Source organism: Nelumbo nucifera, chromosome 4 (genome assembly GCF_055504915.1).
Source record: "Nelumbo nucifera cultivar China Antique chromosome 4, China Antique-T2T, whole genome shotgun sequence".
In the NCBI taxonomy this organism is placed as follows: Eukaryota; Viridiplantae; Streptophyta; class Magnoliopsida; order Proteales; family Nelumbonaceae; genus Nelumbo; species Nelumbo nucifera.
Window position 1 is genome coordinate 56,364,566 of NC_142652.1, and position 13,095 is coordinate 56,377,660.

Genomic DNA, 13,095 nt, shown 5'->3' on the forward strand with positions numbered 1-13,095 from the left:
AAATAGTATATATATATATTATTAAGTATTTAAATATTTAAAACCATCCTTTTCTTTCTTATTCTATTAGGATACACAATGGGAATAGCCCATCCCCAAACGCATAACCCTCCACCATGAAAGTGAGATTCAATCCCAAGTCTCTTCAACCAACCAAAGACCCTACCAACTAAGTGAATCGGCACCTTTAAATATTTAGCCATAATTTGGTCCTTCATAGGTCTATCAGTTGTGAAGACCCTTTAGGCTATGTTTGGTTTGAAGGAAAAAGTAGGGAAACCTATACAAAGTACCAAACACAGCCTTAAATATAGCCCTCTTGAATGTATAGGGTCACGCTACCCCTTGTATTTATCCCTTTTCTTTCTTTTATATTCAAAAGCAATCAACTCTTTATTAATTAAATTTCAATAAAATTCTCTCTCTCAAAAAAAAAAAACTAATCAAATAAGTGATGCTTAAAAGTCTCTTTCCATGTTTACCCGATTAATGCTACTAATTGCTCTCTTACTAGTTAAGTATCCCAAAAACTTACTTTTTTCTTCATTTTTGACTAAAAAATAATCATAATTTGGAATGACATTGGCGTGGCATTTCGTAAATGTTCTTAAATCACCAATTTTTTTTTTTTTTGGTATTTGGTTCTTAAATTACCTTAAGCCATTGTACTATTTAAACAACAATCTTTCTTTCTGATTTACATCTTAAAATTTTTAAATCTCTGTGATAAACAAGAACTCATAATGCTGGGTGTCTAAGATTTGCATTTGCAATACCAAATAATTAATGTAAGGTATTGACATTAAAAATGTGTTAATTTTTATGGTTTAGTGTGAAAACATTGATTTGTTCAAAAGGAATACTCTTAAATAATCTATACATAAATGAAAGGAAAGGCATTATAAAGTAAAAACATGCTTTCACATTAATTTGTACTACAATAAATTTACATTTCCTCCCTCCCTATGGAAATAGAATATTTTCTAACCCTTTTCTATTTACCAATGAGCTTAAGGACCAAAAAACAAATAGGCTACATCTTAAGAAATAAACTAAAAACCAACAAAATTTAGAGAAAAGAGTCAATAGTAGACACATATACAACAAAATAATGGACCAAGACTTAGATCTTCAACTTGTGAATCCATTTCTTTTAATGTACTACGTTTTGGGAGAGTTCTCTGCTGCAACACAATTCAAGTTATTAGTTCAAAAAATATATTATTTAACATTAAAATAATGTATAAAACATATAGGAAATATTTTATCAAAATAATTTACAATGAAAGAAAAAGATCTTAAAGATATTTTCCACACAAAAAGGTTTATGGATTTTACATCATGTGCATATGTATTATATGTTTATGCACATGTGTAGTAATGTCAATCTAAATACATAACAAGTAAGCTTTATAAATTTATAAATCATTAAGTTACATTTAAATGATTTTTCCAATTCAAATTCATTTTAGTTGGAAGATGGAAACTAAAATGTCTATGTAACAATGGGGTTTAAATATCATTAAATTAATTATTTGCCTAAGAGGTATTATATAGGTAATTGATTCATTTGACTGATTTATAAGAACATGATGAATGTAACCTAGTATAAGTAACAACATTGTTTCATCCTTCTATAAGTTATAGAAAAATAATTGGAGAAATGTAGAGTAAAATATGGAAAATAAACCATTCATGTAGTCTTGCATAAGATAGTGAAATTAGAAATACCTAGGGCACTTGAATGGGACAAAAAACACCTTTTGTAGCAAATTGTTTGATATTATTTACAAAATAAACATAAAGTAATAGTGGTACGAAATGAATGAGAAATATGATTTTTCACCATCAATATTTTCATTAAGTTTAATTTATGACATCTTTATTAGTTCCATTCAAATAATATTTTAGACTAGGAAGATATCATATCAAAATGACTCAACTTGAAATTTTACATGGATTGGACTTAGCGTGATTGGGCTTAGAACTATATCATTTATTTTCTAATTTAGGCCCAAACCAAGCCCTTGGATAACCTAGGCTTGGACTAAGCTTGGACCAATTTATACCAAAACTTGACCCATTTAAAACTAACTAATAATTAATTAACCAAATATGTATGGCTTAGGTTACTTTTTTATAAATTCCTATGTAATGTTTTAAATTCTATATATCATCATAATCATCTAAACTTTGTCCTTTGTGGGTAGGGCTAAGTGAATCTTGGTTTGCCATCCTATATATATTTATTGCGGTTTAGATTCTATATGTAGGTTAATAATATGGAGCCCATATCAACTAGTTTTTTTAATGTATAGCCCTAAGGCTGCGTTTGGAAATAATGCGATTAAGTGTGGATGCAAATATGTAGAGTGTAAAGTGGTCCATATAAATTACAAAGTTGGGTTAGTTTTGCATTGACAAATTTACCTTCTTACCAAACAAACTTTTAGCTGTAATGGATGCAAACACGAATTCCAATAAAGCATATGTTTTTTTTTTTTTTTTATCAAAAGCTCACTTGAATGAAAATTTATTTCTTTTACATCTTATTATCAATGTAAATATGCATTGGTTTGTCATTTGTCAATGCATAAATGTAATGTTGCCAAAAACAAGCAAAAGTGAATCAGAGTGCAAATTTACCCTGAACCGGGATTTACACTCCATTTGCATCATTTTCAAACACAACCTAAATCACTAATTCCTAAATACAATTAACCTTACCATCATCGTTGAATGCTACTGGTACTTTGTATGAGGTATTTATTATTCTATTGTTTCTTTTCTTCCTCTTGTAAAACAAAGGGAAGTTAACTTGTGGATTGAGTCATTAGTTAAGAATAGAAGGAGAGCAACATATGAATGTGCGAATGTTGGTTGCTGAGTTGAGTTAAAAAGTTTGCATCTGTCTTTTTAATTACTACTTAAAATTTTGTTGCATTTGCATTGTTAAGTAGTTAAAGCTTTAAAACAAGTATATAAAAAAATATTGAGAATTAATATAATCATAATTGAGGCTAAGTTTATGTTACATGAAATCTTTTAAACCCTAAAATAACTACAAGTTAGTATGTTCATATATAAATTTTAACTATATATTCTTTGGGATGTGCTAAATTTATAGAATGTAATTGTATATTTGTATTAATAGGATAAATCTAAAAATCACTCAATTAATAAAATAGTACATAATCAAAATAATAAGCCCTTTTTATGGATTGATAGAGTTTAACTCCTTGTACACATTTTAAATTCCTTCACTTATATAACATATGTTATGAGGTTAAGTTTTAGTTTTATTTATTTATTTATTTTGGTAGATGAATGGACTACAGTACAAAGAGGGGTTGGCCCCTTCCTCCAACCCCATGAGGTGGGATCGAGGTTCGAAATATCGATACAATACAATCGATATGAGACATATCATATCATATCTTTGAGCCCCAATAAATCTTTTTATAGGTGTTTTTTTACAAAATCTTTTTAATGTAGAATAATATATTCAAAATTAAAATTTAAAAATAAAAAACTAAAAAAATACATGTATTGGTCAAAGTATCGATACACCTTCGAGGTTAAGGTAGTATTAAGAATATGAAGATAAATCACATAGAGTTAAAGGGTGTAATAATTTTCAAATTTATTTGCATTTCATAACAATAAAAAGCATAAACTTAGAAATTAAGGATGCAATAATTAATCCAATTACATAGTATATATTTTAAACCCAAATAGCTAATTAACATGATGCTAACATTTTTTGGGGGGTTTTTGATGATAAGCTAACTTTTAGATTAAGAGGTAAAGCACATAACAAGTAACTTGAATTATGAGATTTTCAAACCCACATTGCTAATGCAAAACTAAGTTATTTGCAGTAAATAAAGTTAACCACTAAAAATATAAATTATAAGTAGTAAAAATTAGTAACAAAAATAAAAGAATTTTACCTCATCTATTGTGTTTATATTAGTTAATTATTTGTTTGAAAGGTAAATGAAGATTTATAAGAAAAGGATATACAAACCCCCCCCCCCCCCCCCCCCCGCACGAGAAGAGGAAGCTCTATACATTCTTATAGAGGCTAAAACAACATAGAACAAAAACTAATTAAGCCAGCCCAACCAAATGACTCCTCCCCACCTATCATGGAAATCCCTCTTTCGAGATGCCTTCCCCTTCAACCCATAAAATCTATCTCACCAGAGAAGCCAACAACCACAAAATGTTGCCTCCCTTTTCTCAAATCAGCATTTGGCCACTGACATGAGGAACCAACCATTGAATTCCAAACAACTGAAGAATGGTTTAGAAGATAGTTCCCCAACTCATGGTCATTCTGGCATAAAAGGGCATTGATTGACTAACACCATTCCTTTTGAATTGAAACGGTCCATGTTTACATTTTGTCCTTAACAACAGTCTAGTAGAAGAAAATCACATTTGAATGTGCAGATGACCACCAAATCCATTTCCATGGTTACATCTCCAACTTCTGAAGGCATCAAGCACTTAAAAATGGAGCTAGGAAACAATCCTTCAAGAATTGCAACCCACAACACCTACCACCCCCCTAAATCTCATAACAATCTTTTACAACAAACGCTTAAAACAAGGAGAAATGTATATTAGTTAATTATTCAAGTTATACTTTTTAATTGTGAAGTCACTGAAAAAGGAATAACAGGAATATCGTTCACTTATAATTTTGCAAAATTAATCATTAAAGAAATATAAATTTTATGAATTTCATGTATAAAAATATTATAATAGAACACAAGAATAAAAATTAATATTTAAAAATAACAATATTGACATGTGTTCAAACATATAGAATTTAACTAAAGCCTATGTTATAAATAAAACATATACAGGGCCACTGATTTTTATAGTGGTAAGGTAGAATTAACTTACCAATTGATTTAGGATCTACATGTACAAAGAAACTTGCTGCAACTATCAGGTAGCAAAGGATGAGCATAAGTCCTTTAAAATAGTTAGAGGTTCCTTCCTGTAAATAATACACAATAGTCCCAATTCATCAATCTAATTAAGAGACATTATCTTCAGAAAAAGAATATACAAATGCATATGTTTAGACATTACATATCAAATCAGGGTTCGACTATGATGCTAGAGAGGCATGAAATTTGAGAAACTTATAAACAATCAACCAGTGTCATAAAAGTGGTTACTAATCAATTGGTAATCCCAAAATTCAAAAGAGAGGGTTTTGATTTGTCAACATTCTTCTAGAATCATATGTATTCGCATGATCCCATCAAATCAATCTGAATTAAAGCTTACAATATATTTTTCTTCTCAATTTGGCATTTTAAAAATAAGTTCTCTCATGTTTCTTGAACCTATTGGTTAAGTTATTTTTTTTCTTTTCCTAATTAGAGTATTACACCCTCTATGACTAGCTCAAAAATTTTTAGGGCAAACATCACATATCCCCCAATAGTTTGGGAGTCTTTAATTAACTCCCTAAAATAGTTGCATTACATTCCCTCCAGACTTTCACCTATTTATTGCATAAACCATCAGTATTTTAAAAGCCGACTTGTAGATTGAACTATTTTTGCCTTTGGGTCAAAAGTTAGTAGTTCAACTGTACATTTCAGATAGGTAAAACCATGATACATCATCAATATATGTATGTATGTATTATTTTATGCCTAATTTATATTTATATTTTGGTTTTTAGTTTTTTATTTATAAAGAAAGCTAAAAATTGGATCTTAGGTAGAAAAATAGCTATTTTGGAAAAGTTGTTGGGCAAAGTGCCTTAGAATGCATAGACCTCAGAAAGTTACCCATAGTTAAAGAAAAAAAGATCACTTCAATCGAACAATTGACCACAAAGTTATGGCATCCAAAAGTTTCAGTACATTTTAGTATGTAACCCATGAGTCAATGACCTGGTCAACATCTTTTAACCAATTTGCCAATTTTAAGAAAACTGGACTTGGAAAATGGGTTGGGTGAAAGTTCAGATGATTCAATCGTCCAGGTCAGTGCTATGCAAAGGTTTTAACTAATCTAGGCTAGGGAAATGCAATGGCAAATGAAACTAAATATATTGGTCCATCAATGTGGTGTCTTAATATCAATTAAGGTTATGTTCAGTTTGAATGAAAAGGTAGGGAAAGGAAGGGAAAGGTGGGGAAACCTATACAAGGTTTGTAAAGGTTTCCCCACCTTTCCCTTCTTTCCTCACCTTTTCCTTCAAACCAAACACAGCTTAAGTGATCCTTGTCCTTCAGGTCAAGGATGTACCAAATAAACCTAAGATCTAGGCTGTTATCAAAGTCATCTCTCAAGATCAGAGAGTTGATCTCAACCATCCAAGTGATGCACTAGGAATTGAATCAATCTGAGCCATCCAAATAAATCAACCCAAGAATCTATGCTATAAAAGTGGCCTCTTGAAAGTGATGAATCAATCATGGCCATCTAAGCATGTACTTACATCTCAACTGATCTTAGCCCTTCTTTTCTTTTATATTTTTCAGTTTTGCCATTTAATTAATGCATGAATTTATCTTAAAAACCAGGTTATGTAAATGATGTATAGGAAAAAGCATAAAATATATCATTAAAATCCAAATTATATGATACATTTGATAATGCATTTTACCAAAAAAACAAAAGCTCATGACTAAAACATAAGCACATCACTCGCATGATATTAATCTACTACTCTAGGAGATCACTTTAATGACCAGAATTTTTTGTGTTTATTTCATTCATTAATAGGCCCAAACCTGACCAAGCACCCTTGATCCAAAACCTATTATATTTTTCCTCACAATAACCCAAACTTGTTAAACCTGACTCACCTAATTATCATTTAATCAGGTGGGTTTAAGATAGGTCAGATAAGTACATGAAAAAATTCTTCAAAGTTCATAATCAACCAACAACATTCCACAATAACCTAGAGTTTTGGGTGAACAAATACCCATACATACACTTTTAGTCGGGGACAAGGTTATGGTCGGGTGGACAAATACCCATCCCCACCTCGTCCCCTGGTCACTAAAGTTTTGGGTTTCCCCAAAAGCCGTCCAAACCCGATCAATGGTCATAAACCCCACCCTGACTAGGGTGGGGCAGGTCAGAGCCCCACTGGGGACGAGTCAAATTTCCATCTCTACCCACATTTAAATACAATTAGGTTCAAGTATCAAGTACCCTAAGTTCGAAACCCAAATCTTTTAGGTTTTGATAAACGGGTCCCATTAGGGTCAAGACAATTTATGTACTAAAAATTTCTTGTGAAATTACTAGCTTCCAATAGGTAAAAAATGAGAAAAAGTAGACCAACATGGTTTGGTCACATGCATAGTAGACTATTGGTAACATTCATAAGAAGCAATCTTTTGTAAGTTGAAGGGGCTAAAAGGTCTAGGGGCAGAAAAATTTGTGATGATTGTATGAATTGTTTGGATGGGCCAAATTGGATGAAATCTTTATAAACTATTTGAATGGTTGAAATTAATAATTGAACCTAGGGTGCTATTTTGATGGGCTAGACTACTATTTTGTTGGAATTGGTCCCTCACACATATAAACATTAATTAAATGGTAAGTTTATAATTACCCACACATTGTTAACACCATTAGGGTGTGCAAAGTGTTGGGGGAGGGGGGAGAGGGGAGGTTAACACTCTAACATAAAAAATAGTTTAGGGAGTCAAGTGATAGGGCCCCATACTACAAAGGGCTATATGGAGTTCACTCATTTTTTTTTTAAATATTACATTGAGACTGGTAAAATTATAAAAATTCTTTTAACCTTATTTTATATTTTTATTAGTTTATTTTTTTTTGTAAATATATTTATTGACAATCAAGGTTCATTATTCATATTCTCTCATTACAAAAATAAAAAATTTACCATTATTATATAATAACCAAAGAACCAAATTTTCTTATTTTCTTTTGGACCAACCTAAAAGTTATATATGACATATACAATACTATCAAATGTTTTTGGGAATCTATGTATAAGAAATCTTAGAGATTCTAAATTTAAGTCTTAAAAAGAAATTTCACTTTATTAAAATTATTAAGAAATAGAAGGGACATCACTCAATGTTAGTCTTAATTATCTAGGTTCTTGAGAGTAGTGAAATAAATACAAACCAAACCTTTGGCACTTTTTACACAAATTAGCTACTTTTAGACTCAAAACATTCTCATCGTTGTTTGTTTGAAACTTTATCCCATTGCACTAAGCAATGGCTCCTAAAAATTATTGCAAATATGTAAAAACAAATATTAGTATAATAAAAATATATTAGCAAATAGTAGTTTTTAAGGTTTAATTATCCCTAAAGGAAATAAAAAACATTGTTGATGTTTTTCAAGAATAACAACTACGAATTTAAATAAACTTATTAAATAATACATACCTGTAACAAGAAAGCTACAACTATTACCGTAACAAAAAGAGTGGCAGTCTCAAAAAGTTGAAAGTTTAAGTCCATTGGTTGCCCCATAATCCATCCCACAACGACACAAAAGGGAATCTAGCCAGAAAAAATAGCAAATGATATTTTAAAAGGTAAGTAGATCTCAAAAGTAAAAAAACAAAAGTTTATACAATTGCATATGTTATATTAGGAGAATATGATGAAAATATAGTAAAATTAGCAACAATGAAATATTATTGATGAATAGAACAACTCATATTAATTATTTAGAAGAATATCAATTATTATAATGTAGACATGACATAAATATTACAACTTACATAATTGTTTTACTTACACCAATTCTAACAACAAAGCTAGAATTTTTTTGTGGTTATACATGACAATTTTCAAATTCGTATCTTATAGTTTCATGAATAAATTTTAATTAATAGATAATTTTTAAATAAAAGATTTGAATATAATACTACAAACATTTTTAATATTTTTCTCTTTATTATAATTTACATTTATAAAAGTTATAAATATTTTATATCTAATTTAACATGATCATTTATTCATTTTCAAGGATAATTTATTCAAAAATGTTTCGTCTATATGAAAAGTAGAATTTTTTATATTTTAAATTTAAAAATAAATTAAGACATAATATTTAGATGGAAACATATATTCACTTAAGAAATAATAGCAAAATATATATATATATATATATATATATATATATATATGTTATATTTATAATAACTTTAAACATGATTGTTAGTTAGAATATGGAAAAGATAAATGTTAAAAGGTTTTTCTTCTTCATTTCATGAAAGTAATAAGAAATAATATTAAATTATGAGAAAGATTCATGATATTCAAATTTGTCATAACTGCTATACTCATAAGAGTTATATTAACTTTATAAAAAGTTATTACTATCAATATAATATAAATTAGGATAAAAGACTTAAGCCTCCTTTGATGTTTTTCCTAAATACTAGAACTTCCCCTCTCTTTTTAAAATAAACTAAGACCTCTCTTGCTAGCTGATGTCATCAAATAAATAAAGATCTTGCTTCTAATAGTAATTCATTAAGATTTGTTTGTTTGTGGAAGATAAGCTTTCACTAGCCTCCCTCAATATTCTAACAACCCCATTAATGAAGCTTGCCTTTCACTTCCCATAAATTGCCATTTTAAGCTCTACTCCAACTTCTCTTTCTTTGGCAGCAGTAAAGACATTAGAAATCACAAACAAGTTGCACTTGATCCCATTGCAGCCAATACAAAAAGTTGGATCAATATTACAAATATGTTGGTGTTGGTGTATAGTCTGGTTTCAACCCAAACTATACACTAGTTATCCTATTATAGTCATAACAGAGACTTGGTCTCAATGTTTAACATTGAAGAGGAGGACCAGGTAACTAGTTGTAGTGGTAGAATTCTCCCAAACTCAAAACTAACCTCCTTACCTTTGTTACAAGATTACAAACAATTTACATGGACAACCTTTTCTCTTCATCATTTCTACAAGGATATATTAGATCTGTTCACTTTTTTGATAGATATAATGGCAAATGTATCTAAAAGGGGAGGTCTAAATCCATTTGGAAAAGATAAAGAAGGTTTTAATATTTAGGAGAAACATCAAGTTTATCCTATAAATTATTAATTATAATATCACTTTTATATTTAAATCAGGATGGATGACTATATTAGCTAAAAAAATTTTTGGGAAAATTCCTGAACAGTACCCTGAACTTTGGGGGTTGTATCAAGTCAGTCTCTAAACTACAAAACATGTCTTTGCAGTACCCTGAACTTTCAAATTGTGTCTAATAGGTCCCTACTGTTAGTTGAACATCAATCACCACTGTCCATGACATCAGGTGCGCATTAAATAATTTCAAAATGGAAAAGTTACTCTTTATGATATTTTTTTACCATTTTACCCATTTTGTCTGAGTGTTAAAAGAAGAAAAGGGGAAGAAGAGTTATGAAACCGGACAGGTGATCATCCGGTTGTAGTTGATTGTTGAATAGGGGATCTTGAAAAGGGGAGCAAGAGCTTCAACAATTTATTGATGTCCAGTTTCATAACCCTTCTTTCCTTTTCCTTCTTCTAACACTTGGACGAAAATGGGTAAAATGGTCAAAAAATATCATAAAGGGTAATTTTTCCATTTGAAATTATTTAATGCACACTTGATGTCACATGACGGCATTGACTAATGGTCAACTAATGGTAGGGACCTATTAGACACAATTTGAAAGTTCAAGCTACTGCAGAGACATGTCTTAAAGTTTGGGGACTGACTTGACACGACCCCCAAAGTTTAGGGTACTGTTCAGGATTTTTCCCTAAATTTTTAATAAATCAACTTCTCAATTAAAATTTTATGATGTATGGTGATAACAATTAAATAATAACCAGTGACAATGAAATTTGTTTTATAGTTTCTCAATGTTTTTAAATTATATTTAAGTTATAACATAAGTCTTCTTATAGAAATTGCAAAAAAAAAAAAAAACCTCTTGTTGTTATATATTTAATGTTAATTTGTTTATTGGTTTTAAGTGACATGATTATATATTTATCCTAAATAAAAAAGGAGAACAAGTTACCCAAATGATATTGACTTTTTTTGGTAGTATATCCAGATAATATTGATTACATACCCCAAACATGGATATCTGAGTTGATGACCCTATTGCAACTCCCAAAGAAATGTCCTATGAAGAAATTCGGAAAAATATATAATACCATAGCAATAAAAATAAAACAAAATCTTAATCATTCTAGTTTCATAAAAACTTACAAGTTTATCTTTCATGGCAAACATGATTGCACTTGCATGTTCTGCTGCATTGCCTACAATTGGAAGTAGTATAACACTAATAAAGGCAACTGGAATTTTCCACACAATTGAAGCCCCCTATAAAAGTAGTTCAATGATCATACAATAATAAATATAATATTAAGTTGGTAAATATAAAGTTGAAATAAAACATAAGTGTAACATTATTACTAATGTATATTCTTTATGTTAATAATATCATGAATATCCATAAGGAATATATTAATGCATACTTGGGTTTGTCTATACCAGATTTTTGTTGGTTAATTAACTCTTATAGTGAGGTCTCACCCTTTGATCATTTGAAATACATCTAAAACCTTTAACAAGACCTCTATAAACACTTTCAAAACATTTTCTAAAGATGTCCCTTCAGATAGACATTTTACACCCTAGAGCCAATAGAACTATATATTGCTTGGTTTAGTTGGGCCCAATTTAAAAATTTAGAGCATGATTAGGCCTTACAAATGGTTACGAACAACCCATTAAACACTTCCTCAACAAACAACACTCATTAAAAAACTCTTTTTTTCTTAGATCCATTTAACATTAGACTAAGTAACACAATCTAATCCCACTATAATAATTTTTGCCTTTAATAACCCCAAATTGATTAAATCAAAATTGTAACAAACCCCTTTGAACTACATCAAATGCAATTTGAGTTTGTTGACTTTTAATCTAATTTAACCTGGAAATAACTTTTGATGGTATTGGATGCAAAGCAACCTTGATCACATTATTCAACATCTCAAAGTTATGGGAGATACCAAAGTTACCCATCATATCATTAATGCCAATCATACTAGACATATAATAAGTGTACAAGATTACACTACAAAAACTTTACCCTTTTTGAAAACCCCCAAAGAATTAGAGAAATATAATATTTATCCCTAATTAAAAAAATTAAATTTCTTATTTATAATAAAATTACTTTAATAGCTCATAAATAAGACTTTTCCCCTCTTAAATCCTATCCATGTTCTACCTTTGAGACCTATCACTCTTCCTACCATTTCTCATTAATCTCTACTCTCTTGGACTTAATGCGTTTTCATCAATTTTTGTCATAATTCTCTCACATTTATATTAGATTTTTTAAGCACAATAGAATCCCATCATCTTCAAGTGGAATTTAAGTAGGAAGATTGCTACTTGAAGCTTCTTCACCAAACTCATCTCTTTAAATTGATTTCTCCTTTTATTTAAATATCTCTTTGGCATCAACACCTTAATGTCTCAAGCAACACCACATTGGAAGGTATGCACCTTACCCATCTTACAAATGAATCAACTGCCCAAACCTTTCAATTAGTAAACCTCAAATGGAGCCATTTCAACCCTTCTTAAGATTTGAACTTCCCCATTTCTCAATTCATTAAGACTTTCTTTCTTTTCTCCTTTGTCAATGTATGACAAAGGCTCAAGTTTATAACTCTAATCACTATATTGGGGATTGGGATGATTAAACCTTTATATTTTGAAAATTTTATAAGCTTCTAAATTCTTCACAAAGAAGCTTCGTTCTGTGGTTACTTCTTTCATTACCTCTTTGTATGTTTTAATTGTAAATTCCTTACTCATTACCAAGACTTTTGATTAACTTAGGATGCTTTCCATGTTTCCCAAATTGCTTTTCACATAAAATCACTATTTAGATTGAAAAACAAATAAATATATAAGTTTTCATATGTCATTCTAACCTCCAAGTTAAGCTATTCCTTACACCATATCCTTTGTCAAATACAACTATAATAATTTCCTCCTACTTTCTTATAAATCCCCTTAACCATAAG

General features: G+C 29.8%; 1 protein-coding gene across 6 annotated transcripts in view; it reads right to left on the reverse strand.

Annotated features, from left to right (window-relative positions):
• Nucleotides 1–899: 899 nt before the first annotated feature.
• The window catches only part of LOC104610170 (vacuolar cation/proton exchanger 5-like), a 35,813-nt gene continuing 23,617 nt past the window's right edge, over nucleotides 900–13,095 (reverse strand). The window contains exons 9-13 of one of the 6 annotated variants that reach the window (XM_088902666.1): nucleotides 11,255–11,371; nucleotides 11,115–11,168; nucleotides 8,454–8,543; nucleotides 4,918–5,014; nucleotides 900–1,181 (exon numbers count right to left, since the gene is read on the reverse strand). In XM_088902666.1, coding sequence (XP_088758792.1) covers nucleotides 1,162–1,181; nucleotides 4,918–5,014; nucleotides 8,454–8,543; nucleotides 11,115–11,168; nucleotides 11,255–11,371 — 378 coding nt within the window. In that variant the 3' untranslated portion in view covers nucleotides 900–1,161. Of the gene's footprint in view, nucleotides 1,185–4,917; nucleotides 5,015–8,426; nucleotides 8,544–11,114; nucleotides 11,169–11,254; nucleotides 11,372–13,095 lie in introns of all 6 variants that reach the window. The other 5 variants (XM_088902665.1, XM_088902664.1, XM_088902669.1 and 2 more) reach the window with 5 other exon arrangements.